This window comes from Anopheles merus, chromosome 3L, assembly GCF_017562075.2.
Source record: "Anopheles merus strain MAF chromosome 3L, AmerM5.1, whole genome shotgun sequence".
Classification (NCBI taxonomy): domain Eukaryota; kingdom Metazoa; phylum Arthropoda; class Insecta; order Diptera; family Culicidae; genus Anopheles; species Anopheles merus.
The window spans coordinates 22,889,025-22,906,630 of NC_054085.1; the positions used below are offsets into that span (position 1 = coordinate 22,889,025).

A 17,606-nucleotide genomic window follows, 5' to 3' on the forward strand; every position below is an offset into this window, starting at 1 on the left:
GTACCTTTTTTTCTATGAAATTTTCACCTTTTCGCTAGGGGTACCGCCGAAACTCCTTGTCCCTTTTTTCTAACAATCCCTAAACCCCAGCAAAGATACCTTTTGCTCATCCCAATCAACCCCCGGGAATAGGCGAACCACCACGCCCGATGGTTTGAGGGTGCTCCAGTACCCTCTAAGGTCCTCTCCGGTGTTGTGGTGTGTGAAGCGATCCCATCGGATCGTGAAAATAGGCGACTAGAATGCGGATAATAAACTTCGGGGTGTAATTTTTTAATGAATAAGGGACACACACCGGTGTGCTCGGTGTGTATAGCTGTGTGTGTATGTGTAACCTTTAATACACACAAACCCACACACATAAATGTACACACTCGATGGCTTTACATAGTGATGAGCCTAGCCGATAGCATTTTCCGGCGCTTTTTTATAACGATGGACGGGGAAAAAATGGAAGAGCTGTAAAAAAACTCGTACTGACATTATTTCGCTCCGGGGCAAATAAATATAGTTTTCAGCTTTAGCCCTATAAAGGCGCCAGAGAGAGAGAGCAAGAGAGAAAGAGTGGTAATTTGTGTGCGAATGCCCGCTTCTTTGGTGCTTCCGGGGCCGAGAAGCCTTTCGGTTGGGCTATTCGATACGATTCGCTTGCGGAGCATGGAAATATGGCCCAGAAAGGGAGGCATGAAACTCAATTTTCATAATTTTCCCCTCCAGGTATTTGTTTTTTCGTCACCTGGAGCGAAATACTTAGCGTGCGCGTGTGTTGTATGTCCGACTGTTGTGTAGGCAAATTCCGTGTGTCACGGTGGCACCCCTAGCATTTGTACCATTTGCAGGGACGACACGACCGTGGTGCTGCTGGTGATGATGTTGATGATGATGGTGCTTCTTCCAGTTGCAATGGGAGAGAGAACCCATCATTTTACCACGGGTAGCACGGACACCGGAAACGGATTTCTTAAGGCCCTTTCCAAGTCCTCGAGGCGGTTAGTTGGTTCGCCATCATGATACGCCAACATAATTCTACACGCTGGGTGTGTGTGTGTCCTCGGTTGAGCAGCATTTATTTCCGTTCTATTTCCCGGCACGATTCTCGAATATTGTGGAGCGTTTTCGGGCATGGGTATGAAGACATTCCAACATGATTGTGTTATGCAATCGCGTGTCTTGCGGTGGAGGGTTTGGGAAACGGTAATATTTTTCAAGGAATGTTGTCGATAAAATAGCACCAGCAAGGCGTGCAATCCTTCCAATGACATTGCTGGTTTCGGGCTTATAAAAGGCTAAAAATTCTCTTACAAAAACTTGCTAGAATGTCAACCAAAACCAATATCCCGCAAAACAAATACAAAGTCCACCAACATGAAAAACTTCCCCCAATATGTGGCTGTTGCCGCCGTATCATGTTGTGACGCACTTATCGGTCCTCTTACGGCGTCATCTTTTTGTCCCCACAAAACTCGAAAAAAAAAACAGCGTACACCCGCGCGTCTGGCGTGCGCGTCAAACATGGAAGGGCTCATAAAATACGCCCCCTTGCCGGGGGATTGGGAGCAGGCTGTGTAACACAATACTGCAGCAGGAAATTCCCAGGAAAACTGCGAAATCACTCATGCCGACGCCAAATGGGGCGTCGCTAAAACCACGTTAGAAAAATATGAGCAGCAGCCTTGTCCAGACGGTTGGAAATGCGATAAATAAAAACCACCCCCCTAATCGAAATGACCATTGGCCAAGTCGTAAAAGGTTGCCCTCTGCAACACACTTCCGTTGGAAATGTGTCCCAACTACAGTAGTCTGTGATTTTGCTTCCCTCTCTGAAAAGAGCTTATTTTACAGAGCTTGTTTTAGGTGGAGGACGAGCAGGACAGATTCTAATTCTAATTTCCGTGTGGTTTTATTTTAGTGCAAAATTATGAAACCACGAATTACTACAGCCAGTTGGAGGTTAGTGTCAGTGCCATTTTTGGACGCTCTCTCACAGTCCCCTGCTCAGTAATTGGATGCGGTTCATAGCGTTCCCGTGTGCTGTGTGTGGTGTGTAGCACGATTAAAACCATTCAAACGAATAAATCAACTCTTCTTTCAGCGTGTGTAACTTCCCCAGGTGCGCTGAACGTTTCTGCGGTTGTTGCAAGTCCGTCAACCTTTTCGGTTTGCTCTCGTTGGACTCCAAGAACACACCGTCTGGTGGTAGTAGACATTTCACACAAATTAATGCTCAAATAAAGAGCGCCACAGTACGTGAATGACTTGGCCTCCCTTCCTGCACGGTAGGGTATAACATACGAAGAAGTCTGCTCCGGATTGCCGTGTGTGCCGTGTGGCTTCATAAAGCGAAAGGAGGGAGCATTATTTATTAATTCAAGCTTGGTTGATCAACTGGAAATGTTTCGTTCAGGCATTCCACCAAACCCTGCCGCGAGGTTATAGCTGCTGTAAGAAGTGAAAGTAGTAGTCATGTTGGATATTTTCTTTTGAACCCATACCCGTCATCCAGCAGAACATGTGGTAAATGTTTCCATCATTACCTAACACCGCAGCAGTTAGGCTTTTAGAGATGCCTTTATGGAGCTATTTTGAAGATCTCGGTGCAGTTTCACTGCTGTCTAATTGCATCCACGCTGCCACCGAGGAATTTCACAGCACCCTCACCCAGAACATGTGTTTCAGCTCGAGTATGCCGCTGCCCTTATCGGGTCCAATATAATATAATCCCCCACCGGTGAAGAACCGGTGGCGATGTTATTATTGTTGTTGCGCCCTACCCATCCCAGGCACCAATTTCCTCCAGACACCCATCGAACCGGATTTTCTGGTGCGCTCTGTTGTACATTTTCATCTCACCAGCGCTCCACGCCCCAGATCACCCACCTCGTGCGCGCGAGGGTGGCATAAACATTTGGCGCTGCTGGCGGGAGAAAAGCAAAAAAACGGAAAACAAAAAAAACACTCTTCATTTCCACTTAATTTTGACGCGACGCCTTGGAACCATTTTCCTGAAGACACACTGCCGTCTACGGAGCGTCGTCTGGAGCACAATGGTGTGGCTGGATTATGATCGAGAGGATCAAATTGCTGGTGCGAGAGTGCCAGAAACCCCAGCGAGAGAGAAGATGCAGCAGCTGCTGCTGTTGTTGTCTGCTACTGCTCTGGTTCGTTTGTTGCAATCTTCTGGCGCGTTCATTTCAGACCGCTTCCTCCTTCCCAGACATATGGTCAATGGAGGATGCGCAGGCAGTGAGCCAACCCAAACAATATGACCGTGGCGGCCTAGCGAACATCCAGCAAACGCAGCAGGTAGTCCATCAAGCGTAGCAGCTGAGATTCATCTTTCAGCCGTGCTCCGTTTTGGTCGTATCCTTTTCTTTTGGGCTGGGGATTTGCGGTAGATACGCGCAGGCTTTCTTGGAAGGACTGCTAATGAACGGCACTATCTCCGAAATGGGTAGCTTTGGCCGTTCCACACGCGTATGGCGCGTGGCGTCATCATGGTCGGGCACCTCGAGAGATGCTGGTAAGGCTTATCCCTCAAACACCCCTTCTTCAGAGAAAAATGGACGTCCGGTCCAGAATCCGAGCGAAAGATTTCTTCCACCTTCTGCACATCCGTTCACTCCATGTCCACTTATCGATCGCCGCTCGTGGCAAATGTTCTCCCTGGTACGCCATCACTACACCGTATCATCCGGAAGTGTGAGATGAAATTTCATTTCCAGAACAACTTTCTTCCTTCCAACCGGCGCACACACACACAAACACAGACAAAAGAACAAGCGCCATTCAATGGCCGTAAAAGTGCGGTACTCTGCGCGTTAACTCCCCAGAGTTACAGAAAGTTTGGTTCCCGATGTCGGAACGCTCGAATTCCGCACATCCAATGGAAAACTTCTGCAAAGTGTGGAGGAAATGGAGAAGATTTATCCACCCGCGTTTCTCAGGGCAAACGGCAGCAATTCACAGTTTTTTGCCGACCAAACGCAAGTGGAAGCGATATCGATAGGACGGCTTTTGGGTTGCTTATCTTTCAGCAAGCGTACACTTCTCCTGGGGATAGTTTAGGACGGACCGTAAGGCATCCGCGCAGTGCCAAAACTTTTCACCCCGTGTCGAAAGCTATGATCAGGGGGAAAGCAGGTTCTACCAAAACAAAACTTTGTCCTGACGGTGGTTTCAAGGTGTGAAGATGCTATCTTTCACACATGATTGCAATAAAAATTGAAACGAGAACTTTTATCGTCCCGGGAGCGAACGGTTTCGGCGTTAAAAGTTCAACCTAGGTAGCAGAAGAGGTTCGAAAGTTTTGCCGTGATTCCGCGCGATACTCAATGTCACTGGAAAATGCAATTTTGTTCAAAGTTTCTAAACAGTCAGAAAGCAACTCGTTGATACTGATTTCTACCGTTTTTTTTTTCTTAATCATTCGCTTTTCAGACGCTATTTCCCAACGCGTTCCATGATAATCTAGTATTGCCCCATATGTTTACTTCTGGAAGACCCAGAAGAGATGAAACGTTTCTTTATTTCTTCAAATTCCATTTTTCGTATTACTTGTTACCGTTTAATTTATCACCAGTTCGCAATATCCCATTTTTATGTCTCTATCTTGAGCCTCCATTGTGTCGTTTACATCATTCCTGAATATTCAATACAGTCTCATAACGCACTTCCCATTCCAAAACATCACTCCTGCACTTCCAGAATAGGGACCAAAACCTTATGATCTTCTTGATTCCATCCAACGTTAGAGCTAGACGAATCAAATTCGTTACAACAGTAACACATCCGCAAGATTTTCAGCGGCATCGTAGGACAATCGTAGTGTAATTCTTCCTGCCCCACCGAATGTCCAGATGTCCTTTTTCCCTTCCCGAAAGCCGTGCGATGATACAGTGTGGACGGTTTGGCCGTCCGCGAGCCTTTCTTTTCCCCTCCAGTCGGGAATACTTTCGGGACGAATTTAATTACCGTTTCTGCCTTTGCTCAGTGCGAAACTCTTGCCTCTCTGCTGCGCTGCGTCTTGCGCATTTGCACGCAGAAGTTTGCAGAATTTAGGTCTCGGGCGTGCAATACCTGTTTTGCCTGTGTGCCTGTTTCATTTCCTTCGTTTTATCCTGCTACAACGCATCCGTGGTACACAGAAGAACCATGGGAAAAATTGCCCCTGAGCTTTCCACCGTATTATACCGCTTGCCTCTCTGTTCCTGTCCCTTTTCCCTAAGCCCGTATGTTATAGTTATGTGTGCGAAACCGAACCATCTGCTCCTTTTGCGGGCTTTTGTGTGTATGTGTCCACCTTTTGTTGCTTTTGTTTCCACGCCAGACACATAACGCATTTTTACCTTCTTTTTTTTCGTCCCTTTATATGTGGTTTCACCATTTTTAATCACCTTTCTCTCTTTTCTCTCTCTCTCTCTTTTGTTTTCGTTTTTCTTTTTTGTCTCCATTTTTCTCTCTCTTTTTCATATGTGATCCTATTTCTCTATCTGCTCGCCTTCCTACTAATATCCGCATGCCCGTCCATCCGTGTGTGTGTGAGTAGTTTCCCACAAAAAATCGATCGCCCAGCGCAGATCTACTCCACACATCACCATCATCCGAGCAGCGGTGGCAGTGTTGCCAGCAACAATGGGCTGCTGGCCAGCGGTGGTAGTAGCAGCCTCGGCAGCAGCAGCCTGTGCGGCATTGGACCGGGCGGCGGATCGTACGTGTACGTACATCAGCAGCAGCAGCAGCCACAGCAGCAGCAGCAGCAGCAGAACCACCAGCAATCAACACAGCACTATGTGTCACCGCAGCAGCTTACCTACCATCTGCATTCGGCGACGGGTGCGGCCACCGGCAATGGGTATCACCATCACGGGTCGCACCAGAACATCGCAACGCCCACCCTGCACAAGAAGGGCTCCATCCGCAGCAATGGCGATGTGCTGAAGCGAACACGTGTGCAAAATGCGTAAGTACACTTGATCATCTGATATTACAGTTTCTAAACGCGGGGAATGGGGAAAAGCAGTCCGAATAAGGTAGTGTGCCTGACCGCAACGACAACTTATTTACAATTACGTCCGCACACAAACACTCCATTTTATGGCGACCCGCTCTAGTCCACCACGGTCCTGCTGTTGTTTAGCACGAAGAGCACACATTCTCAGCTTGGAAGTGCGTGCCTGGAAGTACATTGAAGGAATTAAGATCTCCGGTGGTCGAAGAGGAGGAGTAGTTTGATTAGTTTCGTAAAATGGCTTTATTAAATTACACCTCGCTAAGTGCCAACGTACAATGACTGCATCGAAGCGCACTGCTAGCCCTCGGTAGCTCTCGAAATAGGTAGGACACTAAGCTCCGAATCGTGGATTAGGTCATAATGAGGTTCTAATCCAATAGAACTTCCCTGCTACTGCTGCAACTGCGGGCCATCGTACGTTACGGAACGTAGTTTGTGGTGACGCAATTTCCAAACGTTCCAGACCTTGCAACAGAAAAAAAACTATTCAAAACTTTTTTGATTTAACGCTTGATAAAGTAAAACATACATTGGTGTGACAACCCACCCACCTCGCCGCACTTTCCAATGTGGTCCAGAGTTACCGGCAATTGATGGTTATCGTGCGACGACGCGTACCACCCCGCCAGCCGTTAGTTGTGCAACGACATGATTTCGCTCTCCCAAGAAAGGACAAAAGCAAGGAAATGGGCAAGCAGCGTGTGTTTTGTGTCCCATGCTTGGTATAATGGTTTTCGGTACCAATTTCCCTTTTCCGACGTGTGTTCCCGATGTATGTTTTTCGCCTTGCCGTACATCACACAACAATAGATATTAATTGCCCAGACCTGGTGGCAACGCAATAAAAGCCACCAGTTGGGGTTGGGGTAGGTTCCAGGTAGGCTACTATGGTCTGTGGGCCGGCCATGTTTGCTAGACTTACGTCCGTACGCTTGACGGAAAGTAATTTATCACAACATAATGCTCAAGGCTGTGTGACAAACGGGATGGGATAGTCTGTCGCCAAACGCTTGGCAAAGGGCAATTGTTCTTACAATAAAAGGTGTTTTGTTGTTGTTTTTTTGTTTGCCAGCGGACCGCACCGATGTAAGTGGAGAAACAAAGGAGAATTACTTGTCATGGTCAATTTCGCCCCAAAATATATGGCGCTTGGCAGCTAGATGTAGACTGCTATATCTCTAATCCAATCTTGGGGATCATGTAATTCAGGGGTCTCCCAAACTTTTCAATTCGCGGGCCACATTGCTCTGCAAATAGTTTTGTTGAGGGTCATTCTGGCGTTATCTTTGGCTAGTGGACGAACGGTTCAATCTCGTTTTGATAAGTCTCGAGGACCTCATGCGGCAAGAGTTGAAGTACTTTGGCGATCCCTGATCTAATCCATTGTGGGGGTGTTAGCACTTGCAGCGGACACCGTAAACGAAATCGCTAACAAAAACCTGAAATTAAAATTCTGGTTAATTCCAGCAAAATCTGACCCTTTCACAAACACACACTTACGTTGCACGCACTTCAAACTCGCCCCGTTCTGGACCAGCTCTCTAGCGTCACCGACATGTGTACGTGTGTCTGCAAGTAAACACAAGTGTGGCAAAACTTGATAATCAAAATGTATGTTTTTTTGTTGGTTGTTTGTTGTTTTGCGTGTGTGTATGTTTCGTGTCGCCCAAACAGCACAGGCCCGACGAGCGTCACCGGCTCTCTATCTTTGTTCCGAAAGCTCTGGCTGCAACTCTTTCGAGTGCGATCGTCGCTTCGTTGTGTGTTGTGCCATTTTGGCACACGTCTTCTACTCCCAGCTTCGGCTTCAATTTTGCGTGTGGAATATTTGGACGCACACACACACATACCGCGTGGCGGGTGAGGCATGGAGAAGATGCGTCGCTCATCAAGCGACGCGCGTGATAACAGACTAGGCACTGATTGTTGCTGTGTGTGCGGTGGTGTTTCTTGCGGGCCACAGCAGCCTGTTACCCTCGTTGATGTGTTTATGTGTTGGTGTGATATGTGTGCGAGTCCCTTGGATTCCCTGCTGGATGACAGATACTGTTTGGTACTGTTGTTTTCAGACAGCAAACGAACAAACAAAAAAACAAGCTACTCTAGCGACGCGCTTGTTGTGGATCCTCTTGTCTGTCTGTCTGGTGCCTGGTGCGATGTGTATGCGAAAGGTGCTAACCTGTTAGTCGCTTCTCGAGCCACCGCGTTTGTGTGCGTGCTTACCTTTCCAGGCGGAGGCTGTGGAAACAGATTTCGGCAACAGAATCATTCCGCGCGTAGTGTCCTACCAACACGCACACACCACCCAAGCTTCTGTTGGGCTTCTGTTGGTAGTTCCCTTTTGCACAACAGCACCACCAGCCGGATGAAAAGCAAAAACTGTGTTCTGTGCGAATCTTCATTACTAACAGCGTTCGATCAGGTGAGTGAACGTGTTTCTCAAGTGATAACCGGCCGCGGGCAGTGTACGTGGCCACCCGGGATAGTCTAGCGAGTGAGGGCGGGCAACGTGAGCACCGTCTTAACCGTGCAAACAACCGGAGCTTCAAAGCCAAGAGTCACATGTAACGAATGCTAACATTCGGGGGGACGACCTGGGCGAGCTTCGTTTGCTCCAATTAAGTCGTCGAGTGGTCCGGCTCCGGCGCATATTAGCGTATTGCAACACTCCTACACACTACAGCGCGGACTTCCGATTAAAGGTAATTAAATGTGCACCGGTCCCGTGTGTGGTACAAAACCCTGCAAACTTTACAAGTGGTTGCTCTGTCCGTAGAGATTTGGCCCAACTACCTCGCCACTTGTGCGCGTGTGTGTGTGTACGTGTGGGTGGCACAATTAACGTGACAAGCGTGTCATCGACCAAGGTCTTTGGTTGTATGTTTTGGTGCCCGGTACTGGTCGCGCTACGCTAACGCACGATAACGTACGGCAGGAGGCCGTCTGGGATACAGAGGAGATCGACCAGCGTACAGAATAAGCAATGACCGATGGGCTATATATGTCTCTCGAGGATGTGCCAATTTTTGACGAAGATAAATGGACAAATAGCCGGCACCAGGAGCGCATATCCTCGGAAATCGTCCGTGCGAAACTGCGGCTCTTCACGAATGTTTCCAAAGTTGACAAACAGAAGAACGCCTGAACGGAATGAAAATTGCAAATGCTCTCCCCAATCCTCATGGCCCCCTTTTTTGGCGCTAGAGCAAGAAGAAACCGGGTCCAGCCTGTGCACAGACCCAGCTGCTGTCACAAACACTTTCGAGGGGTTGAAAATTAAATGCCGTGCTTTACAGTCCTCTCACGGCCGGCGGACGCTATTGGCAGTGGAAAAATTCACACACACACACACACACCCTCAGTGAGGAAAAGCCGCCACAGCCGACCGTCACGCACACACGAAGGTCGAAATTCATGTCGCGTGACGCGTGACGCTAAGCAGTCACGGTCTGCGATGCCCCAAAACATGCGTTTTTCACCTTTTTTCACCAATGTGTGTATGTGTTTCTTGTTTGGTCGGAGAGCCGTGAAACGTGCACGACCGCGTCGGATGAACTTCACATTTTGGAGGTCATAAAATGCGACAAATTTAGCCGGCGTGCGGCGTCTTTTTCTCCGCAGATGAAGGATCCCTCTGGCGAGAGGGGGGGGGGGGGGGAGCACAGGATGGAGCTCTCCCGAGACGTGCCGTTTGGAACTTTGTTGGAACACTTTATTGGAAGAAATTAACATCCATTAAGGGTGAGAGTGGTGTCTGTTCCACCGCTTGATTTCCCCCCATGGGGCATACAGCACCTTAAAAAACGGGAAGTGAATGTCACCACACCCACACCCACCCACCCACCCACCTATGGGGGGGGGGGGGCGCTTTACAGTGTGTGCACATTTTATTAACTTCCGTTAGACACTTATACCCTGTTCGCCGTCTGGAGGGAAGCTATTATATGAGGTAAATCCCTCCCACCCCGGCCTTACTTCACATAAGCCGAACATGATTGCTTACTTTCTTTCACTTTATTTGAATCGTTTAACACACCCGCACCATGGAAAATGTAAATAGCGCACCGGGACGGTAGGGGAAGAAGCATGCCCCACGAATGAAATGCTTCGGCTGTTAATTAATACCGGCAGGCAGCAATGCTAGTAGTGAAAGCAATCGATTGTTCAGCAGACACCTATTCAATTAACTTCCAGCAGGGCAAGGGTGCATCTTTATGGAAGCGCATAAATTCCTTACCCAAATGGGTGGCGGGGTGATGCATTCAATCGATTGCTTTCAATCAGGTCGAACGTCGCTCGTGTGTACGTTTCCACCGGTGGATTGATTGCACCTGCACTGTCCAACGGCGTGTCTAATTCAAACAAACATTCCCACAGCAGCAGCAGCAGCAGCAACGCATCGGGCGCACGAATGCATATGCCAACAAAGAAAATTCTAACCAAGAAATGGGGGGTATCCCCAGGAGGATGCTTTGCTGAGTGGAAAGATATTTATAAACGTACCCACCAACGTGCTTGGTGTGAATAGAGATCCTTCCCGTTTTAAACCCCCCATCAACTCAGCACGATGAAGGAAATTACCCACATGCAATGCACCACCGTGACTCGTCCTTCCCTGTGCTGTGCAATGCAGTTCAAATACAGGCCAGCCCTCTCCACGTACCCCGGTTCTGCCCGGTTCTTCCTTTTCTCGATCGTTTCTCCGGTGAAGCGTACTAATTTTTATGAAGTGATCTCTTGGCCTCCTTCCCCCGTGCTCACGCTTGGGTGCGCGCCTAGAATGGGAGACACGAGGCGAACGAGCAGAACAGGCAGCCACGCACTAATAAACCGTTTAAGATTGTGCCGGCAAGAAGGGAGGGGATGCACTATCGCTGTTTGGGCGTTGTTTACAGCTGGGATCGTTCTCGATCCTTCGGGGAGTGAATCCTTTACGTTTAGGGTAGGGTGTGGGTGAAGAGGGTAGTACAAAGGCAATGAAGAACACACACACACACACTTACTCTTTCTCTCTCCAAAATTATGGTTATTAAATAAAAAAAAGAGAGAGAGAGAGAGAGAGAGAGAGAGAGAGAGAGAGCGCGAAGTACGTTGTTTGTAGAGCTAAAACAATTTATTGGGCGACGTTCCAAGAAGAATTGCCGAAACTTTGTAGAATAATCCAGCGGTGTCAAACTTTGGGCAATGATGGTTTAAAAGTTTTACATTTGAAACATGTTTTGCTTAAGATACACCTTTTATAATTGTTTATAATGATTACCTCTTAGATGGTTTGTTTTTTTAGGCAAATTAATTTTAAATTTAGTCATTTTTTTTATTACTATTAGTTTGTTGCTCGTGATTTCAAGTTAAACTTTCTCTTGCTAATATTGTTGTTAAACTTTGCTGAAATAGGATTTTTATGATTAAAAAGTGTCCTTTGGTTGCTCGCCTATTCTGTTTATCCTGATTACAATTTGAACTATGCAAAGGACAAATGAAACTTTATTGTTGCTGTTGAAATCAAGTACAGATTTTCCTCAAGATTCGCTATTAATGCGAACCGAGAAGATATTTCGTAAGTCGAATTTCGCGGTTGTCCCGATGATGATGGTTGATTTTAGCCTGTTTATAATTTGATAAGATTTTGACTGAAAAGTACGATTTGGCAGCTTATTGAATGATTTTTAAAATTTGGACCAATTTATTTTGAATTTGAAAATTGATGTGTCAAATCAGTATAGTTTTCTCCAAGAACTGTCAAATTTGGAAAACCTCAAATCTCTGAATCCGCGTGTAAAAGGTACCGCGTGTCTCGGGGACTACCTGCAGTGCCAATTGCACCATTGCAAAATTTAATGCAAAGTTTTAAAAATATCAAACATCAAAATCTGTGAATTATTTTATGACTGAGCAGTACAACGTTTCACTGACTGCTGATCTAAAATGTACAAAAAAAATATTGACAATTTTGCAATCTTTGACGTTCGATACGGACTCTCACAATGAAGTTTGACACCTCTGGCATAACCGTGCTAGAAACACTCTAGTTCGCTCTCGCACACCGCTACCGTTATTACCGAGTGGGAGCGGGAGAGCGAAGCGTACGATCAATTTCCAACAAACCCCGATTGGGTGGGGGAGGCCGCCTGGTGGTTTGCAAGGTTGCTGCACCGTTTCGACAACAAACCAGCCGTGCTCGGTGCGGCCGCACAATTAGTTCGAACCGAAACCTCATTTGGTGTGCGTTGTCCGGGCCTGCTCGTCGATGAAGGTGGCTAGATAGATAGTTGATAAATGTGTTTACCGTACGGTAAACGAGCGCGCGCGCGTTAGTAAATCGCCACAACCACCCCCGTCGAATAGAGGGAGAGAGAGAGAGTAAAAAACACCCACCGACCCCCAAACGGTTGGCATTGCTTGGCCAGCGGCGGATGCACCACATACCCGAGGGGTGTGCGCGATCGCGTCCGTGCGCGCGCGTTTTCAGTTCTTGTTTGATCAACGGCCTGAAGGAATTCAACATCGTGTCCGCGCGTCCTCCAAACGCACCCAAGTAAAAGCATTTTCGCGCATCAGTAACCGCGTGTGTGTGTGTGTGTTTTGTTTTTAAAGCGCAGGAAGAAGAGGCCGATGTTGCAACCGATGCGGATACCTTCCGCAGGCCGTTGCCATCGTACCTTACGGCCGTTACGGTCCAGTTCGGGTGCATCTATATCGGTCTAAACGTTGCTGCCGTTGTTCATGTCTGTTCCGTAGCTCATACGTGAAAACCGACCATAATTGCCCCGAAACGTGTGTTGGTACAAAGTGTGTAAAACGTTTGACGTGAGTGAGGAAGAAATGTGTTCCTTTGTGTGTTCCAAACACACCGTTTGGACCAGAGAGGTCCCTTCTTCCGGTCTACGTGCTCTCGCTGTCACAGACACACAGGTCGCTTTGTGGAGGATTGCTCGCCAATAAATCGTAGAATTTTGTGTCTGCGCACAAGGACGGTACGAGCGCGCCGTGTTAGAATAAAGAGTTTTCGGTCGTGCTCTTCCTGCCTTGCTCCCTTGTACTACAACATCCGGTCTCCTTTCGGAGCAGACAGATTCTGTGAGGGGTGGGAAAATAAAGGACGAAACGAAACAAAAAAAAAATGGAAGTAAAACTCGAACAAAAAGGACATCCTCCTCTGTGTCTGCAACGTGTTCTACACACCGGAAGCGGAAATCTTCCGCACAGGATGTAAGTCTGTGTGCATCGCACAGCACCGCCGAGAAGGACGAGAACCATCCAGTCCAGTGATGTGATGTGCGATGATGGTGATGATACCCTTCCCTCCTCCTCGACGTGCGAGGGACTTAAACTCTGAAGCTGTAAAGACAAGTGCCTCTTCGAGCGGTTCTCGTTTTTTCCTCCTCTGTTTTTTTGGTTGATTATCTCTGTGCCTCTTTCTTCGTGTTCGGAATTGAAAAATCGGCCATCCGAGAAGCGTCAGCAGCATCAGCATCCTCCTCCCACCAGCGTATACGTTCCGTTGGAGATAAACAAACAATTTGTTTCGCTTGTGAAATCGCATCGGAAGTGCACAGACCGATAGAGAGAGAGAGAGCGCGTGAGACGAAAGAAGACGTGCGCAAGGGAACATCCAATTTGGGTGCTATAAACATAACAGTTTGTGTTTTAGGGTGTTGCGAGATATGCTTTGCTTTGCTCAGGAAAGGAAGAAAAAAGAATTAGAACAATCTTTTTTGCTGTTTTCGTTTAAAGTGTGGCGCAGAGCGATGAGGAGGAGATTCTTGCGTGCTTCGGTCACATTTGCTCATTGCTCTTGCACACACGATGACCAACAACGTCTCGGTGTATGTTGATTGGTGGCAATTTTAATTACTTCTGCTGTGGACAAAAAATGGCAAGCCCCTTTTTCATACCTTCAGCGAGATCTTAGACCTTAATTGAATGTACAGAAGAGCAGAAACTCGGGTTGAGAGGGTTGAGGATCATGATACCTCATCAATTTAGCCCCCCTCCCGGTATGGCGCGGATAGCATCTGCCCGGAGGCCCTGAACATAATTAAGAGTGCACAATTTAAATGACGCTGATTTGATTTAATTTACGCGCTCGGTCGGTGATTTTTACTGCAGCTACTGATGCTGCTGTTTCTACTGCTGCTGCTGCTGCTGCTGCTACTGCTCCACAATGAACCACAATTTGCGCGTGTGTGTCTTTCCATCTGCGTGAATGATCGGCCTGGACAGCCTGGGAATTTGTGCCGTTCTGTTGTGTTCGCTTCTTTCGCATGCGAGTTTGCGAATCTCATGATGAAACACACCGATGCGATGGGATTGTTTGGTGAGAACCTGTTGGCAGTTCCGCCGCATATGCCGCACTATATGTATCTAACAAACGAGCGACAGGTGTGAAGGCCTTAGGTAATCTCTTCGGGCCGGTGGGTATTGCAATTCCAATACAGAGCATTGGAAAATGGACCTTATGTAAATGTAACTCTTTCTCATGAGCTAGCGCACCGTATGTGGAATGATGTGATAGAAGAGATTAAGACACATCTGCAAGTGAAGGTGCATACAGCATTCAACTTTGTTTTCAACATTGAGCAACATACTGAGCGTTAGAAAAAAACGTGGTGGCTGTCGTCCATTAACTTCCTGAACTCCAATGTCTTATCGCTGGCTTTTTTTCTCTCTCTGTACAACATTCCACATATGAAATCCACTTCAGCACGTTTGCTCGCCGCTACAGAGTGGCCAAACCTTACATATCTTATCAACCTCGAACACACACCCGATAAGCGCAGCACGGGGCAAAATATCGATTGATCTTTGTCTATTTCGAGTCGCGCAAAATTCCATCTGATATATCCCCCCTGTTCGCGATGTAATTATTTGCGTCCTCGAGCGCACGTTTCCTCTCACTCTCGTCTCCGTCGCTCTGTTGACATTGAATTCGTAAGCTCTCTCAGTTCTCAAACGCCAGCAGATACGGTACGCTCGCCGCGTATACTCGATAAATAAAACATCTGTGATCAGTGAGTCATCCTCCTCCAGCGGTTTATCTGTAGAAATCTAATGCACCACGGCACATGCGGGGAACATTCACTACCCCACTCTGTATCTCGTTCGTGTGAGGGCATTCTTTAACATAAAAACTATAGTCCAAATATCGAGAAGTTTCCAAACTTTTTTGTGTTTGGGGAAGGCTTATCATCTCCACACCTCTGGAGAGATAAAAGGGAGTCACAAACCCTTATCGAAACCTCCCGAGCGTTTGCCAATTTGTTTGCCAACCGTGTGTATGTGTGTGTTGTGTTAGTCTTCGATAAAGCTAGCTTTTCTGGAGCAACCAGAGAGTCGTCCCCATACGCCGGGCGCATTGTGCTCTCGCTAGCGTAACCTGTTCGTGGTGTGTTTTGTGGTGCCGTTAAGAAATAGAGGACCTGCCCTAATTAGAGATATCTCCGGCAGGCTGCGTGTCTGCCGGACGTGACCAAATGAACAAAGTGGTGGACGAATGAAATGAGGAGAGAGAGAAAACCGGAACATGCGTAACGTGCCTTTACGGAAGTGACATGGATTTCAAACGGCGGGAGTTCATGGCATTCGATCGATGTTAGTGCTCCGAGCAATTCTGGATGGTGTTTTCTGAGGAAAACGAAGGTGTCCTTTTAGGCAGGGACAAAGCATCTCCGAAGATCGATTGGTGGAAGAAGAAGGATCGTTGGACCTTGAAATCTAGATCCATAAAGAGGTGTCAGCTTACACAGGTCTCTCGCTCTCGTTCTCTCTTTCAATCCCTCTCTTCTGTGGTGTGCTTTATCGTGTGCTGGGTGTGAATCCATCGAAACACTCCTGGGTCGTGTTGTGTACGCGGGCGGCCTAGCAGTTCCACAGCACTGGCGTTGCCCGCGAGCTGCCATTAATTGTGTGTCTTTCCACAGTGTCACACGTGCGCTGCTAACGGTGAGGAATGCCGTTGTAGGTGTTGACCGGCAGTAGTGTTGTCACCTGCTCTCACCCCTACTACTGGTAGAGGGAAAATTGGAAAATGTGTGCGCAGAAAGAATCATTACCACTGTGTGCGTGTGTGTTGTGCAAAAACGGGCGTAAAAGTGTAACAAAGGCTTAATCGAAAAAAAGAGATAAAACATAACCTAGAGTGTGTGTGTGTACTGTGCGTTACTTTTGCGAGCGGAAACTCGGAAGGCCGGAAACGTGCGACGGCAAGTGGAGAGCGGTTGCCGGCGCCATCCCCGCCCGCCCCAAAAACAATGCGTCAACGGCGAAATCGAAAGCGCAGCGCGAGAAAAGAGGAAACAATTTACTGCCGGTCCGTTGGACACGGGCCACAGTGTGAGGCTCGGTTGTTGCGGTTCCAGTTGGCTGTCAACTAGGGCTCCGCCGCCATTGTTACGGTGCTGGCCGTTGTCACCTAGCGGCGTCTGGTCTCTAGGCTAGCCACAGCGAGCATGACGATGTGCGACAGCGAAGGGCAGCAGCTCCTCCAACAATTGCTGCCACCAACCACCACCACCTCTTCGCCGGAAGTAGTGGTCGATGAAGAAGGTGATGAGGATGGTACGACGACCCTGCTCTCCCTTTCGCCCGACTGTGCCGACAGTGGGATCGGTGTAGAGCTGGACGCTGGTGGGCGTTCGATCGCAAGTGTCACCTCAACCGGTGGAAGTGACGACGATGATAGTCTTTCGTGCGATTGTGTGTGCTCGTGCTGCTGCAAGTGTCGGGAGGTGGCCATCGAAGAGGATGGTGGGTCGCCATCACTACTGCTCTCGCCGGAGATCACGTTCTTGTCACAGCAATATACCCGGCTACCTTCACTGCAACCTCCAACGCCACTGACGGAACCGCCCGACGATCGTTTGAGTCGCGTCCCTGTCAGAAATAGTGTCGCTAGCAGTAGTAGTAGTCTTAAAAGTGTACCACGATCACGCTCGACGACGCGCCTAGAGGACGTGGTAATGGCCGCCGTGAAGCGTCACGATGACAACACGATGGCGGCGATCGTGCGGCGTCGGCGTCGCCTGCAGCTGCGCGCCAAATCTGGCGAATATCCGCTCACCATCCCCGAATCATCCACCACCACGCTGCCGCACGATCGTAACAACAAAGCGCTGACGCTTTGTTCTAGCAGCTCCACCGCCATGATGGCACAGAGATCAGCGGCAGCGGCAGCAGCATCACTGCCACAAGGCGGCGTTCGTACGTTGGAGATAAAATTCGTATGGTAATTAAACGATGTTCTCTCTGCGAGGGGTGTGAGAATGTGTAGTAGTATATTCTAGTCGCGCGTGTGTTTCTGTGTCACGTAAATTATCCATATCGCGTCCCGAGCGCTCGCACACACAGATTCTGGCTTCGTTTCGCCGAAGGGTTTGCTCTCTTGAGTGTGTCTGTATGGACGATTTAGATCGTGAAGATAGTGTTAGAGGCCGTTGCGTCGTTTGGTGAATATATGGCACATCGCACGCCGCAAGATCTCTCTATCGTTTATTTAGTACATGGTTGTGGTGTGGTGGGGCTCTGTTGTGAAACGCGCTCCTAATAACACGGTTCAAATTGAAGGGTCAACGAATTCTGAAGGTGGCGCTCTCGCGTG

The 17,606-nt window shown here is 48.2% G+C and overlaps 1 protein-coding gene across 8 annotated transcripts in view; it reads left to right on the top strand.

Moving 5' to 3' along the window:
* LOC121599906 (IQ motif and SEC7 domain-containing protein 2) overlaps window positions 1-17,606 on the top strand; it is a 91,042-nt gene that overhangs the window by 62,288 nt on the left and 11,148 nt on the right. For 6 of the 8 annotated variants that reach the window (XM_041928046.1, XM_041928047.1, XM_041928049.1 and 3 more), the window contains one exon: window positions 5,546-5,959. In XM_041928046.1, coding sequence (XP_041783980.1) covers window positions 5,546-5,959 — 414 coding nt within the window. Of the gene's footprint in view, window positions 1-5,545; window positions 5,960-12,197; window positions 12,264-12,427; window positions 12,546-15,930; window positions 17,235-17,606 lie in introns of those variants that run through there. The other 2 variants (XM_041928050.1, XM_041928051.1) reach the window with 2 other exon arrangements.